A 17,106-nucleotide genomic window follows, 5' to 3' on the forward strand; every position below is an offset into this window, starting at 1 on the left:
GTAGGAGATGGTCGGAGGGTGGAGATGGTCATAGGGTGGAGATGGCCCTGTGGGTCAAGATGGTCATAGAAAATAGGGGCAGGAGGAGGCCATTCGGCCCTTCGAGCCAGCACCATCTCATGTGGTGGAGATGGTCATAGGGTGGAGATGATCATAGGGTGGAGATGGTCATAGGGTGAAGATGGTCATGTGGTGGAGATGGTCCTGTGGGTGAAGATGGTCATGTGGTGGAGATGGTCATAGGGTGGAGATGGTCATGTGATGGAGATGGTCATGTGATGGAGATGGTCATGTGATGGAGATGGTCATAGGATGGAGATGGTCATAGTGTGGAGATGGTCATAGTGTGGAGATGGTCATGTGGTGGAGATGGTCCTGTGGGTGGAGATGGTGTTGTGGTGGAGATGGTCATGTGGTGGAGATGCTCCAGTGGTGGAGATGGTCATGTTTTGAAGATGGTCATCGCTAGGAGGCGGCCGTTGCTAAGAGATGGTCTTGGTCAGCACTTTTATTGAATGGATATTACTGCCACACATCAGTCAATGCCAGAATACTATCGAGCTTTGCTGCACATCAGCATGGACTGGATCATTGTCTCACATATCATGAAAAGCTGGTGCAAAAAATACCAGGAGACTTTTGAGCAATCGTGAAGTAGTGTGGGAGTCAAGAGTCACTATCTTCATGCACACTTGAAGAGTCTTTTTGGTGGAATGAGATGATGTGTTGCCTAAGGCTTAGTTGCTTCTCGGAAGAGCTGTCCAATGTATTATTTTTGCAAGATTGACAAAATAGTGAAATCTCAAATCACAAAATTGAGTGAAATTCCTCAACACTGAAACCAAATTGAAGTTATTGCCTCTCTGCTGAGTTAATGGCCGAAATTCGATTGGATGCAACCTTAATTAAAATGATCCTCATTTGAATGACAGTCGTAGAGTCATACAGTGTGAAAACATGCTCTTCGGCCCCACATGCCCAACATGTCCCATCTACAGTAATGCCACCTGCCTGCATTTGGCCCATATCCCCCAAACTCTATCCTATCCATGTACATGTCTAAATGTTTCTTAAATGTTGCAATTGTACCTGTCTCTACCTTCTCCGGCAGCTTGTGTCATACACCCACGATCCTTTGCATTAACACGTTATTCCTTAGGTTATAATTAAATCTTCCTCCCCTAACCTTAAACCCATGTCTCTGGTTCTTGATTTTCCTACTCTGGGCAAGAGACTTTGTGTGTTGACCCAATCTATTCCTCTCGTGGTTTAGTCGCCTGGAATAAAATTGAATATTAATTGTTTAGTCACCTAAACTGCAATGCACATTCAGTACTGTTTCTTGCAGGCTAACTAACCCCTGATCTTGGATCTTTCTTTTAGAACCAACGTCTTCCTCGTTTGTCATGGAAGCTACCAAAAGATTCAACGTTGTGATGCCCACTACCACAACCACAACCGTTCCTGCTTCAGGAAGGAGGGTCAAGGTGGCCGTAACGCCGGCACCGGAGATCCCTCCGTTAATTCGCAGGACCACCGTGAAGACTCCGACAGCATCCCAGCCCCCTCCGGAGATTCTAGAGTGCTGTGAAGCTACAGACAAGCGTGACATATCTTGGCCCAGATCCCAGCCAGGGGAGACCACTAAGAGACCATGTCCTCTCGGAACAGTGGGTAAGAAGTCGTTCGTATGGGGTAAAGCATGTACTGTCTAATCTCATTACAACGAACCGTGTGGGAGGGAGGGAATGGCGTCCGCTTTTGCCGATTGTCCACCATAACCAAGGAGACTTTGGACTTTCAGGCTTTCGAGATAGAGCGCGGAAACAGGCCCTATGGTCCACCGAGTCCACGCCGACCAGCGATCATCCCGTACACTAGCACCACCCTACACACTGGGGACAATATATATTCCAACTTACCAAACCCAATTAAGCTATAAACCTGTACATCTGTAAATTATAACCCTGTACAAAGGAAAAACTTTTTCAGTCAGAGAGTTGTGAATCTGTGGAATTCTCTGCCTCAGAAGGCAGTGGAGGCCAATTCTCTGAATGCATTCAAGAGAGAGCTGGATAGAGCTCTTAAGGATAGCGGAGTCAGGGGGTATAGGGAGAAGGCAGGAACGGGGTACTGATTGAGAATGATCAGCCATGATCACATTGAATGGCGGTGCTGGCTCGAAGGGCCGAATGGCCTCCTCCTGCACCTATTGTCTATTGTCTATTATCTATTGTCTATCTTTGGAGTGTGGGAAGACCTCAAAAAACACCTGAAAAAAAATAACCACGCGGTCACGGGAAGAACAGACAAACTCCATTCAGACAGCACCTCTAGTCAGGATCGAACCCGGATCTCTGCTGCTGTAAGGCAGCAGCTCGACTGCTACGCCAATGTGTAAGGGGGTGGGGGTTGGGTGAATAAGATACCAATGAACCATTAAATAGGTACTGTATTGGAAAAATTATCAATAAACATACAGAACACTAAACAAAACACGTTAAAACTGGGAAAGGACGCAAAATACGTAATACTTTAAACATTGTAAATACATCTTCTAAAAGTCAACAGACTATAATTTATTTTTCCTATTGTAGATAGACAATAGACAATAGGTGCAGGAGTAGGCCATTCGGCCCTTCGAGCCAGCACCACCATTCAATGTGATCATGGCTCATTCTCAATCAGTACCCCGTTCCTACCTTCTCCCCATACCCCCTGACTCCGCTATCCTTAAGAGCTCTATCTTGCCTCTCTTGAATGCATTCAGAGACTTGGCCTCCACTGCCTTCTGAGGCAGAGAATTCCACAGATTCACAACTCCCTGACTCAAAAAGTTTTTCCTCATCTCCGTTCTAAATGGCCTACCCATTATTCTTAAACTGTGGCCCCTGGTTCTGGACTCCCCCAACGTTGGGAACATGTTTCCTGCCTCTAACGTGTCCAACCCCTTAATAATCTTATAGATGACAGATGAGCTTGTGGCATGGTGATCTTTAAATTTATGATACGGTACATTTTACTCTGAGAGTGGAATTATGATGCTCCACAGACTGTGACCCACCGCCTGTGGTGAAACAATGAATCCAGTCGCTTGCACAGGGATAGTGATTGCAAATTTATAAGTGTACACTTCGATGCTCTCTCTCTCAAACTTGGATTGCTTTCCCTGGAACGTCGGAGGTTCAGGGGAGATCCAACAGGAGTCTGTACAATTATGGGAGGCATAATAATATTCGTATTAATAATATTATTCTAATAGTCAATCAGAACTATTTTCCCCAGGGTGGGAATGTCAAAGATTAGAGAGCATAGCTTTAAGGTGAGAAGGGTAAAGTTTAAAGGAGACGGGTGAAGTTTTTTTTTCCACAGAGCGTGGTGGGTGCCATGAACACACTGCCAAGGGGTGGTCGTGCGCGGTTCACAGACTCGCCAGCCGCCTGCCACTTTTGCGAGCTGGAAGAGTCTGTGCACCACGTGTATATGGAGCGTGTGAGTCTGTGTACCACGTGTATATGGAGTGTGTGAGACTGTGTACCACGTGTATATGGAGTGTGTGAGTCTGTGCACCACGTGTATATGGAGTGTGTGAGTCTGTGTACCACGTGTACATGGAGTGTGTGAGGTTGCAGCCCCTGTTCCATTGTCTAGAGGGGCTGCTCCTTGCCTTCTGGCTGCACTTCTCACCCACCATCCTCATCTTTGGACACCCTGTGCGTCGGGGAGAGGGTAAGGGCCGAAGATGTCCTGGTTGGGTTGCTCCTGGGTCTGACCAAGCTGGCCATCCGCGAGTCACGGCGCCAGGCGGAAGAGGGCTCTGCCCGAGCCGGCTGCCTGCCCCTTTTCCGGGGTTACGCCCGCGCCCGGGTGGCGTTAGAGAGGGACTACGCGCTGTCCACGGGCACCCTGGGGGATATCCGGGACCGCTGGGCACCGCAGGGGGGGTGGAATGCATCCTGGACAAGGATTGTAAGATAGTTGTATAATAGTTCATTGTTTGTCTTGTATTATGGTGGTGGGTTCCATTTTGGTTTTATTGTATTGTATATATTATTTTAATATTTTTTGATTTTTTTAAAAAGGGGGTGGTGGTGAAGGCAGATAGTGGTGTTCAAGAGGCTTTTAGGTGGGCATATAGGTATGCAGGAAATATAAAGCTATGGATTATTTCACAAAATGCTGGAGTAACTCAGCAGGTCAGGCAGCATCTCAGGAGAGAAGGAATGGGTGACGTTTCGGGTCGAGACTAATGGGTGACGTTTCGGGTCGGGTATGGATCATGTGTAGGTAAATGAGATTAGTTTACCTTGGCATTATGTTGCATGCAGACATTGTGAGCCTAAGGTTCAGCACTGTGCTGTACAGTTCTGTGTTCTATGTTCATGTTTTTCTCGATGTTTGCAGGTATGGCGGTCTATGCTTGCGTGTCACCTGGAGGATACTGGGATCCGTTGGGTCCAGACCTGAGTAACTGCAGCTCACCATGGATAAACCTGCTGTCTCAGAAAGTAAGTCAGACGATTTATCAGAAAGTAAGTCAGAATATTTATCCAGGAACGACATTGGCCTGAAGCCACCATTTCTGAATTTGTGTCCTGTCTTTAATGCAACCGCGGTCAAGAAAAACAGCATGGAACCTGGTTGTTGTCTGGGATAGGGGGGGGCATACATTGTGAAAACAGGTGGCACAGTATCACCATGATAGATTGCTGCCTTATAGTGCTGGAGATATGGGTTTGATATGGTGGCACCGTGGCGCAGCGGTAGAGTTGCTGCCTTACAGCGAATGCAGCGCCTGAGACTCAGGTTCGATCCTGACTACGGGCGCCGTCTGCACGGAGTTTGTACGTTCTCCCCGTGACCTGCGTGGGTTTTCTCCGAGATCTTCGGTTTCCTCCCACACTCCAAAGACGTACAGGTCTGTAGGTTAATTGGCTGGGCAAATGTAAAAATTGTCTCTAGTGTGTGTAGGATAGTGTTAATGTGCGGGGATCGCTGGGCGGCACGGACTCGGTGGGCCGAAGGGCCTGTTTCCGTGCTGTATCTCTAAATTTAAAAAAAACTTAAAATCTATGGGTGCTGTCTGCAGGGTGTTTGTACATTCTCACTGTGACCCGGGATTTTTCCGGGTGCCTCGGTTTCCTCCCACGTTCCAAAGACATGCAGGTTAATTGGTTTCTGTGCATTGCCCCTAGTGAGTAGGACGCAAAACTGGGACAACATAGAACTAGTGAACGGGGTGATCGCTGGTCAATAGACAATAGGTGCAGGAGTAGGCCATTCGGCCCTTCGAGCCAGCACCGCGGACTCAGTGGGTCGAAGGGCCTGTTTCCACGCTGTATCTCGAAAGTAAACTTCATTTACCTGAACTAAACCAAATTGCAAGAGAAACGTGGTCGGAGTGAGCAGCAGACTCAGAAGGGTCTGGACCCGAAAGGCCACCCATTCCTCCTCTCCAGAGATGATGCCTGTCCTGCTGAGTTACTCCAGCTGTTTGTGTCCATGCCTTAAGCAGCACATGAGATGGCTGAGTGTTGCACCATCATGTTCTCCCACACTGATACTGGAGGGTGTAGGAGGAGGCAATTGAGGACATCGTGATGTGTGGTCCCTTTAAGTTTTGTCATGGTTTGCTGTACTCTGGATGACCTTGATGAGCTTTACCATAAACACTTCATTTTGTGGAGATCTGGACGCATTCAGTTCCTCTCCGGCTGCATTTTAAAGTGTTAATTTGCTACAAAACATTCATCAGCGTTAAAAAGGCATTAGAATATAAAAGTCAGTTTTTCTCCCTCAGATAAAGATGGGTCGCAATTAAATTATTTGTTGAGTATTGAATGCATGTTAGTAATGTGCAGTGGTGCTGTAAATTCATTTTTATTGGAAAATGAAAGGCAGATGGGACTTTTCACCATGAAATTGTTAGTTCGGGTTATTTTTTGCACACATGCTTTTGTGAAAATGTGGTGCAATTTGTGTCAGTTCAGTTTGTTTGCTGAAGAGACCAATGTGATCAATGATTTATTGAAACACACGGAGGAAGGTTGGTCAGGCTACACGATGTGACTGAAATGAAGAAATGTTGAGCTTTTGTTTGTTTTGCTTGTGTTAAGCTGTAATCAGGAACAACGCCTTTGCTCTGATGTGTGTGTGTTTTCCGAGGAAAATGTTCCAGTGAATAATTATATATAATATTGTTTTTGCTTTATTAACTTATAACCTCAAATTGCCAAGACATTTCTAGTTTATTTATATAATGATACATTTAGACTTTGAGGACTGCGGAAGACAGGAAAGCAGTATTGAGGGTACAATCTGATCAGTCATGATCTTATTGACGATAGACACAAAATGTTGGAGTAACTCAGCGGGACAGGCAGTGGGTCAGGTTGCTAAACATTTTAACTCCCCCTCCCATTCCCATGCTGACCTTTCTGTCCTGTCAGAGTGGAGGCCCAATGCAAATTGGAGGAACAGCACCTCATATTTCGCTTTGGGCAGTTTAAAACCCAGTAGTATGAATATTAACTTCTCTAACTTCAAGTAATCCTCCTTGCTTTCCCTCCCTCCCTCCCTCTCCAAGCCTCCCCCAACTAGTTTCACTGTTCTCCTGATTCAATTTTACTGATTGTCTGCCTCGTTGTCTCCTTCCCCTCAGCTAACAATGATCCATTCTACTTTTTCCTTGAGCTACATCCCCTTTGATCTCTCGTTTTCACACCTTACCCTTCCACATCTCTCTGTCTCCCTCTCCCCTGACTCTCAGTCTGAAGATGGGTCTCGACCCGAAACGTCACCCATTCCTTCTCTCCAGAGATGCTGCCCGTCCCGCTGAGTTACTCCAGCATTTTGTGTCGATCTTCGGTGTAAACCAGCATCTGCAGTTCCTTTCTACACTCGATCTTATTGAATGCAGGCAATGCTCTGGGTGACTTCAGGGCCTAATCCTGTTTCTATTTCTTAGGATTCACAACAAAGAATGTTGGAACCGATTGGTGTACAGTGAAGCCTCAAAAGCTATGGCCAGATAATGTAATTTGTTAGGATGGACAAAATGTCCATCATGGCTTTACGCCTATTAGCAATCTCGTTAAAAACGGGCGCTGTAAAAAGAAACAAGGTTCAAGACCCGACTAACCAATCTTCAAGTACAATCTAAGCTTCTATCTTAACCAGCTAGGTAGAATTTCTCTCTTCTGAGAAGAGATAGTGAGGGGGGCAGTCATAGAACCTAGAAACAGGCCCAACTTGCCTACACCGGCCCAACATGTCCCATCTACACTTGCCCCACCTGCCTGCGTTTGGCCCATATTCCTCAAAACCTATCTTATCCATGTAACAGTTCAAATGTTTCTTAAACTTTGCGATAGTACCTGCCTCAACTACCTCCTCAGGCAGCTCGTTCCATACACCTACCATCGTTTGTGTAAAAAAAAGTTACTCCTCAGGTCCCTGTTAAATCTTTCTCCCCTCACCTTAACCCTATGTTCTCTGGTTCTCGATTCCCCTACTCTACTGTGCGTAGTAGATACCGTACCTTATCTATTCCTTTGAAGGGGGGGGTGGATTAAAAGTGATTTAAATAGCTTACTTTGCATTTTCTTAATTGTAGTTACTTGCTTTTCATTCACAGCTAACATCCATTCAAGGTTTCAGAGGCTATGGGGAGCAGGCAGGGGAATAGGGTTAGGAGGGATAGATAGATCAGCCATGATTGAATGGCAGAGTAGACTTGATGGGCCAAATGGCCTGATTCTACTCCTAATGACCTTATGAGACACAGAGTGCCGGGATAAATCTGTGGGCCAGGCACCATCTCCGAAGAACATGGATAAGTGACATTTCAGGTCAAGCCCTCTTCAGAGAGCTTGAAACGTCACCATGTTCTCCAAAGATGCTGCCTTACCCTCTGAGAACCTCCAGCACTTTGTGTGGGTTTTTTTGTAAACCTCCACCTGTAGTTCCTTCTTTCTATTTCTTGTTTGCACAATGATTCGGATAGCTTTTCGATCGGTTCTCCTGAGGGTGAGTCGCGTGGTGGTTTTGACGGTGTGGATATATATATATAGAGAGGATTTATGGGTCTCCTTTGCTGAAAACCTTTCTCCTTCAATACGGGCAGCTTGGCCCAGCTGATTTAAAACAGCACTTGTGACACTGAAGGCCAGCGCTATACGATTGTGGCCTCGTTGGCGACACGATGAGTTGATTTACAACCACGTTCAATGAAAAGTAAAGAAAATCTACCTTTTCAAAAAAAAACAACAAAAAAAAACAAATTGCCTTTATTTTTAAACCTCAGGTTCGATCTGGTGAGACTGCTGCCAACATCGCTCGAGAGCTTGCAGAGAAGACAAAAAGCCTGATTCACGCGGGGGACATTTTGTTCTCCGTTAAACTCATGGAACAATTAGTGGATTTGCTCAACCGGCAACTTCGTAATCTCACTCCAGGTGGGAAAGACAGTGCCGCTCGGAGCCTGAACAAGGTGAGAAACCCGCCCGCCCGCCCGCCCGCCCGCCCCGCTCAGAATTCCCTTTCCGTTTGCACGAATTTCTGGTGGTGCAGCATACAATACAATACAATACAATACAATACAATACAATACAATATATCTTTATTGTCATTGTACAGGGGTACAACGAGATTGGGAATGCACCTCCCATACGATGCAATCATTTAGTTAGTTTAAACAACAACAACCCAACGAAACAAATTGTAACAGTTTTAAGACAGAATAAAGTGCAAGTAGATCTGTGCCGGTTCACTGTGCGATGTGACCATCCGGCTCAGCAGGACCAGTTCATGGCAGCTATGGCCCTGGGGATGAAGCTGTTCCTGAGTCTGGAGGTGCGGGCGTAGAAGGCCTTGTATCGTCTGCCCGATGGAAGGAGTTCGAACAGACTGTTGCAGGGGTGTGAAGAGTCTTTGTGGATGCTGGTGGCTTTTCTGAGGCATCGTGTGTTGTAGATGCCCTCCAAGTCTGGTAGCTGTGTTCCGATGGTCCTCTGAGCTCTACGAACTACCCGCTGAAGAGCTTTCCTTTCTGCCTCCGTGCAGCTGAGGTACCACACAGGGATGCCATGCGTTAGGATGCTCTCTATGGTGCAGCGGTAGAATGTCGTCAGCAGCTGTTGGGGTAGACCAGACTTTTTCAGTGTTGTATGCTGTGCTGCACGGATATATACGTTGAAGTCCTCTTCGAAGATGCGCCAACGCTCAGCGAGGTCGCCATCAAATACGAGCGGATCGGGCTCGCGAAACGAAGCAGCAAATAGTGAGATAACAAAAAGAGAACAGAAAAAAAACTCGCTAAAATAAACCGGAACCAAACTAGGCGAGCAAAGGGTCCAAAACTTCTGACACCATGTTGTTAAATCAAACCCATACACTGGAGTAACAACTCATGGTCTTTATTGTAACACAAGCGGAGGAAACATTACATGCTATCGTCTCCGTAGTCAGCATCAAGTCTGCTGTGAGACGGTGGAAGGCAGCTTACATAGTCCAGGTGGGGATGAAGATCCGGACTGGACCGCATGTGGAATGTGCAGCAGGCATAATAAGCGCGGTGATAGATATAGTGAAGGCGATCTAATATGGTTGATCGACACTTTCCAGCGTCCTTTCTTCAGATTCCCATTGACGTGGATGGGACAATTGGGACATGGGGCGGATGATGCAGAGGGAGCCACTGTTGGCCTCATATTTCACGTCTTTGTGGTCGTTATGTTGGGTGACGGATAAATATTTTCAATATAAGTCTGAACAAATCCTGCAGAATTACTGGGGACCCGTTTGTACTGCCCTACGTTCGGAACTTTATATACTTCGTTGAAAAGTTTAACCTTCGGTTTTTTACCTTGTGGAGTAGTATTTTTCTCTGGCCATCTGCAAAGCCTTGCACTGCTTTTTGAATTTTAGGTTTATTTCAATTTTCTTTATAAATTCTTTTGATCCCCTATTTAAGCACAATTAAAAACATTCTTTCCTACATAAAAGTTAGTTTTAACTTCCAAGAACAAAATTTTTATTGAAATCCATTCAATTTTCGACCTCTTTTGACCAATCCACAGCCTTTGACACACTGAGTACTATTTGGTTCTCTAACACCTCTCTATTAGATTTTTTTTTAGATTTAGAGATACAGCGCGGAAACAGGCCCTTAGGCCCACCGAGTCCGCGCCGCCCAGCGTTCCCGCACATTAACACTATCCTACACACACTAGGGACAATTTTTACATTTACCCAGTCAATTAACCTACATACCTGCACGTCTTTGGAGTGTGGGAGGAAACCGAAGATCTCGGAGAAAACCCACACAGGTCACAGCGAGAACATACAAACTCCGTACAGACGGCGCCCGTAGTCAGGATCGAACCTGAGTCTCCGGCGCTGCATTCGCTGTAAGGCAGCAACTCTACCGCTGCGCCACCGTGCCGCCCTCTTCACTTGCAAAGGGGAGGACATATTTGCCGGATTTTCGTACGAATCGGAAAAGCTTTTCACCGTACAAGTGACAATAAATTAAACCAAACTTATCTGTTCAGTTGTGGCTACAGAATCGCCTGCTAAGTTAGGCCATTCTGCTCATTCATTACCAATGTCTGGCATCAACACATGGATTTATCCTTGGGCCTCTCCAATGTTGCATGTTCATGCTGGCTCTTGGTAACGTCAGCTGAAAACTGAGTTAGTCTCCACATAAATCCGAGATAGACACAAAAAGCTGGAGTAACTCAGCAGGAGAGGTAGCATCAAAGGTAGACACAAAATGCTGGAGTAACTCAGCGGATCAGGCAGCATCTCGGGAGAGAAGGAATGGGAGACGTTTGGGGTCGAGACCCTTCTTCAGACTGATCATCATTTTGTGATGCTGCCTGACCCGCTGAGTTACTCCAGCATTTTGTGTCTACCTTCGATTTAAACCAGCATTTGCAGGTTTTTTTCCTAGGACAGGTAGCATCTCTGGAGAGAATCCTCCCTGGAATCTTCTCTCCAAGTTGCTGCCTGTCCCGCTGAGTTACTCCAGGTTTTTGTGTCTTATCTTTGGTTTGAACCAATACAATACAATACAATACAATATATCTTTATTGTCATTGTACAGGGGTACAACGAGATTGGGAATGCGCCTAGAAACATAGAAAAATAGGTGCAGGAGTGGGCCATTCGGCCCTTCGAGTCAGCGCTGCCATTCAATATGATCATGGCTGATCATCTAAAATCAGTGCCCCATTCCTGCTTTTCCCCATAAACCTTGATTCATATCATATCATATCATATCATATATATACAGCCGGAAACAGGCCTTTTTGGCCCACCAAGTCCGTGCCGCCCAGCGATCCCCGTACATTAACACTATCCTACACCCACTAGGGACAATTTTTTTACATTTACCCAGCCAATTAACCTACATACCTGTACGTCTTTGGAGTGTGGGAGGAAACCGAAGATCTCGGAGAAAACCCACACAGGTCACAGGGAGAACGTACAAACTCCTTACAGTGCAGCACCCGTAGTCAGGATCGAACCTGAGTCTCCGGCGCTGCATTCGCTGTAAAGCAGCAACTCTACCACTGCGCTACCTTTAGCCCTCAGAGCTGAATCTAACATCTGCAGTTCCTCCCTCCACATAAATCCATGGGTTCTTAGGACATCTAGCTTCACCTCACCACCATCCCTCTCAGACCATTCTCTGCCTCTCAACTACCATGTTCAATGAGCAGAAGATTTCTCCCGATAACATGCTGAAACACCTGACACCTCTGCCTTCACTTCATCTTCCCACTCTCTGTCTCTTGAGCCATGGATTGTACCCACTGCACTGGCACCAATGGAACTAAGCTGTTTCCAGGTATCAAACTCAGCGTGATATCTGAAGAGGAGCACTGGATTATATATTGGCACCATCACAAATGTAACCTATTCAATTACCTGCTGCTGCAAATCCTCACATCCCACCTGCCTCCCGCCCTCCCCATTCGGGGCCAGCCTCTCTCATATCATGCGTAGGAAAGAACTGCAGATGCTGGTTTAAATCGAAGATAGACACAAGGTGCTGGAGTAACTCAGCGGGACAGGCAGCATCTCTGGACAGAAGGAATGGGTGACGTTTCTGATCAGTCTGAAGAAGGACCTCGACCCGAAAGGTCGCCCATTCCTTCTCTCCAGAGATGCTGCCTGTCACAATAGACAATAGACAAAAGGTGCAGGAGGAGGCCATTCGGCCCTTCGAGCCAGCACTGCCATTCAATGTGATCATGGCTGATCATTCTCAATCAGTACCCCATTCCTGCCTTCTCCCCATACCCCCTGACTCCGCTATCCTTAAGAGCTCTATCTAGCTCTCTCTTAAATGCATTCAGAGAATTGGCCTCCACTGCCTTCTGAGGCAGAGAATTCCACAGATTCACAACTCTCTGACTAAAAAAGTTTTTCCTCATCTCAGTTCTAAATGGCCTACCCCTTATTCTTAAACTGTGGCCCCTTGTTCTGGACTCCCCCAACATTGGGAACATGTTTCCTGCCTCTAACGTGTCCAACCCCTTAATAATCTTATACGTTTCGATAAGATCTCCTCTCATCCTTCTAAATTCCAGTGTATACAAGCCTAGTCGCTCCAGTCTTTACTCCAGTATTTTGTGTCTATCTCTCTCATACCACGCTCCATCCATTTGTCATTATCTGAACTCCTGTTATGATGCTCTAAACCTGGATCAAGATCCCTTTACCTATCAGTCCAGCATGCAACCCCCCAGATGAACAATGTCTTTAAAGTCCTTTCAAACCTCTCCTTTCTCTGTTATCTCCCTCTCAAATTCTGTGCCCTTCCAATCCTTGTCCTGCTGGTCTCTCCACACCTTCAACTGTCAAATTATAAACAGTAGGTTGAAACAAGGAACTGCAAATGTTGGTTTATCAAGGAAAGACACAAGATGCTGGAGTAACTCAGCAGGTCAGACAGCATCCCTGGGGAACATAGATAGTTGATGTTTCAGGTCGGGACCCTTCTTCAGACTGATGGATTCTGTAGGATTCTGATTCAACCATACGTGACTGTAACTCATTTTCACCATTTGATCAGTCTGAAGAAGGGTCTCGACCCGAAACGCCACCCATTCCTTCTCTCCTGAGATGCTGCCTGACCTGCTGAGTTACTCCAGCATCTTGTGAATAAATACCTTCGATTTGTACCAGCATCTGCAGTTATTTTCTTATATTCACCAAGGCCACAGCCTGTTCCCTTTATCATTGTTACTTTTTTTGCACATATTTCATTCATTTGTTCTATATCTCTTTATATCACCGTCTATATCCCTTATTTCCCTTTCCCCTGACTCTCAGTCTGAAGAAGGGTCTCGACCCGAAACGTCTCCTATTCCTTTTCTCCAGAGAAGCTGTTGAGTTACTCCAGCATTTTGTGACTATCTTTTGTTTAAACCAGCATCTGCAGTTCCTTCCGACACAGTAGGATTAACTTGTTACACTTCTCTATCTGTTTACTTTGTTCTCTTCAGATGTTCCATCGGTCTATATCGTTTTAAACAAATTCAAGCCCCCACTTCTACAGTTGTACCGGGCCCTGGTGAGACCGCACCTGGAGTACTGTGTGCAGTTTTGGTCTCCAAATTTGAGGAAGGATATTCTTGCTATGGAGGGCGTGCAGCGTAGGTTCACTAGGTTAATTCCCGGAATGGCGGGACTGTCGTATGTTGAAAGGCTGAAGCGATTGGGCTTGTATACACTGGAATTTAGAAGGATGAGGGGGGATCTTATTGAAACGTATAAGATAATTAGGGGATTGGACACATTAGAGGCAGGAAACATGTTCCCAATGTTGGGGGAGTCCAGAACAAGGGGCCACAGTTTAAGAATAAGGGGTAGGCCATTTAGAACGGAGATGAGGAAGAACTTTTTCAGTCAGAGAGTGGTGAAGGTGTGGAATTCTCTGCCTCAGAAGGCAGTGGAGGCCAGTTCGTTGGATGCTTTCAAGAGAGAGCTGGATAGAGCTCTTAGGATAGCGGAGTGAGGGGGTATGGGGAGAAGGCAGGAACGGGGTACTGATTGAGAGTGATCAGCCATGATCGCATTGAATGGCGGTGCCGGCTCGAAGGGCTGAATGGCCTACTCCTGCACCTATTGTCTATTGTCTATTGTCTATTGTCATTGCCCACTAATGTCTGCTAACATGGCACACTCTTTAGAGTTTTCTTGATATTGCTTCTCTGAAGCACCTTAGCAGGTTTAGCTGTAAATGAAGGTTGTGTCTGGCTCGGAGCTGTTATATTACACTGACATGAGAAGGCCTTTGGTATTGCAATAATACACTCAAATTCATCTTTAATCACTGATGTGGATTAGCTCTAAGAATTTAATTTCCTGTGACGTTTGTTGCTTAATCCATTCACATAAAATTCATTTGTGGGCTTCCTAAATGAGCTGACATGAACCGAAAAATATAATTTTAGAAAAGTTGACTAGTTTGGGCAAAATGCCAAAGTAAATTAAGCTGCTGGGGGTAAAAAAATATATTTCCATGACTGCATTATTAATAATCATTTGGTATCTTGACATCATTTTTAATAAAACAATTAGTTTGAATATCAAAATGCCATATCAGCAACTCCATCATGGGAGCTTTCTAATGTGAGGCACGGTGGCGTAGCGGTAGAGTTGTTGCCTTACATCAATAGACAATAGGTGCAGGAGGAGGCCATTCGGCCCTTCGAGCCAGCACCGCCATTCAATGTGATCATGGCTGATCATTCTCAATCAGTGCCCCGTTCCTGCCTTCTCCCCATACCCCCTGACTCCGCTATCCTTAAGAGCTCCATCTAGCTCTCTCTTGAATGCATTCAGAGAATTGGCCTCCACTGCCTTCTGAGGCAGAGGATTCCACAGATTTACAACTCTCTGACTGAAAAAGGTTTTTCCTCATCTCCGTTCTAAATGGCCTACCCCTTATTCTTAAACTGTGGCCCCTGGTTCTGGACTCCCCCAACATTGGGAACATGTTTCCTGCCTCTAACGTGTCCAACCCCTTAATAATCTTATACGTTTCGATAAGATCCCCTCTCATCCTTCTAAATTCCAGTGTATACAAGCCTAGTCGCTCCATCACCAGAGGCCCAGGTTCGATCCTGGCTACAGGTGCTGGAGTTTGCACGTTCTCCCTAAGATCACGTGGGTTTTCTCCAGATGCTCTGGTTTCCTCCCACATTTTAAAGACGTGCAGGTTAATTGACCTCTGTAAACTGTCCTTAGTGTGTAGGGTAGAATTATTGTTGATAATTGTTCAGCGCAGACTTGGCGGGCCGAAGGGCCTGTTGCTACACTGTATCTCTAAACTCAACTAAACTAACGTAGTAAATAGCCTCCACATGGTGAGGTTTGCAGGGCTCAGAGTGCGATAGAGAGATCTGGATTTGATTTCTTCCCGAGAGTGCATTGATCAGTCACATCATGACCGACATGTGAGCAATTTTCCGTTGTTGGTTACAAAGAATCATTTGAATAGTAAGACCAGGTTTAACTAACGTTGGAGCTGCTGGACTTTGCAGAAGGAAGTGCCGCTGAAATAGACTTTCAGAGTCTCGCCTTTTTTAGACTTTACTTTAGACTAGAGATATGGGGTGGAAAGAGGCCCTTCGGCCCACCGAGTCCACGCCGACCAGCGATTACCCCGCATACTGACACTATCCTATACACAAAGGGACAATTGATAATGTTTTACCGAAGACAATTAACATACAAACCTGGGCGGACTTGGTGTGTGGGAGGAAACTGGAGCCCCCGGAGGAAACCCACACAGTCAGAGGGAGAACGTGCAAACTCCGTACAGACAGTGCCCTTCGTCGGGATCAAACCTCGGTCTCTGGCTCTGCACCACCGTGTCTCCTGTTCGAGGAGCCCTGAATATTAACTTCGTAACAGAAGGGTTAAGCACAGAACAGACAGGCTCGATGCAGGAAGATTGTTCCCGGTGTTGGGGAAGTCCAGAACAAGGGGTCACAGTTTAAGGATAAGGGGGAAGTCTTTTAGGACCGAGATGAGAACGTTTTTTTTTTCACACAGAGAGTGGTGAATCTGTGGAATTCTCTGCCACAGAAGGTAGTTGAGGCCAGTTCAATGGCTCTATTTAAGAGGGAGTTCGATGTGGCCCTTGTGGCTAAAGGGATCAGGGGGTATGGAGAGAAGCCAGGTACGGGATACTGAGTTGGATGATCAGCCATGATCATAGTGAATGGCGGTGCAGGCTCGAAGGGCCGAATGGCCTACTCCTGCACCTATTTTCTATGTATCTATGTTTCAGGAAGGAGATGAGGAGAAATTTATTTAGTCAGAGGGTGGTGAATCTGTGGAATACTTCGCCACAGAAGGCTGTGGAGGCCAAGTCAGTGGATATGTTTAAGGCAGGGATAGGTAGATTCTTGATTAGTACGGGAGTCAGAGGTTATGGGGAGAAGGCAGGAGAATGGGGTTAGGAGGGAGAGATAGATCAGCCATGATTGAATGGCGTAGTGGACTTGATGGGCCTAATTCTACTTCTATTCCTTATGGCTTTGAATTTTATATAGATTTTCCATTATGTGGTCACCGTACTTATCACGGAGCAAAGCTCAATACCATGGGCGAGAATTTTAATCCCGAGGAGGTGCTGCATAAGGCGATCTGTTTAGCTTTGTGAAAGACAAGTGGGAGTGCAGAATTTAGCACTATCCATTAATAATAGGGTTTGTAGTAAACTATTTTGTGCTCTGGCAGCAAGGGAAATAAAGATGCTCTTCCAAATATCTAGCATTTCAAAGTCGGCCAACATGAAGACTGGGCAATGTACAGGGCTCTCTCTACCCAGAAGCACCCACCACCTCTAGTGGAAAAACTCTTTATCTCAAAATGTTAAAGCTTCTAGAAACAAAAATTACAGGGGTAGGAATGAACAGTTTTGCAATTTAAAATGTTTTGTCTTTGATTTTCTATCCCATTGGCAGAAGATTGGCCTTCCAGCTCTTTGTAACCGCCTGAGTTTTGTTTTGAATAATTTGGATAGGTGATAACTATCTTAAAACAGTGCACCAGGTAGTTATTCAAAATACTCATCGC

The 17,106-nt window shown here is 45.8% G+C and overlaps 1 protein-coding gene across 20 annotated transcripts in view; it reads left to right on the forward strand.

Moving 5' to 3' along the window:
• Positions 1–17,106, forward strand: part of LOC144611956 (adhesion G protein-coupled receptor L3-like) — a 662,323-nt gene that overhangs the window by 528,047 nt on the left and 117,170 nt on the right. For all 20 annotated transcript variants that reach the window (XM_078431406.1, XM_078431434.1, XM_078431415.1 and 17 more), the window contains 3 exons: positions 1,384–1,674; positions 4,405–4,508; positions 8,306–8,491. In XM_078431406.1, the coding sequence (XP_078287532.1) occupies positions 1,384–1,674; positions 4,405–4,508; positions 8,306–8,491 (581 nt within the window). The remainder of the gene's footprint in view (positions 1–1,383; positions 1,675–4,404; positions 4,509–8,305; positions 8,492–17,106) is intronic.

This window comes from Rhinoraja longicauda, chromosome 3 (assembly GCF_053455715.1).
Source record: "Rhinoraja longicauda isolate Sanriku21f chromosome 3, sRhiLon1.1, whole genome shotgun sequence".
NCBI lineage: Eukaryota > Metazoa > Chordata > Chondrichthyes > Rajiformes > Arhynchobatidae > Rhinoraja > Rhinoraja longicauda.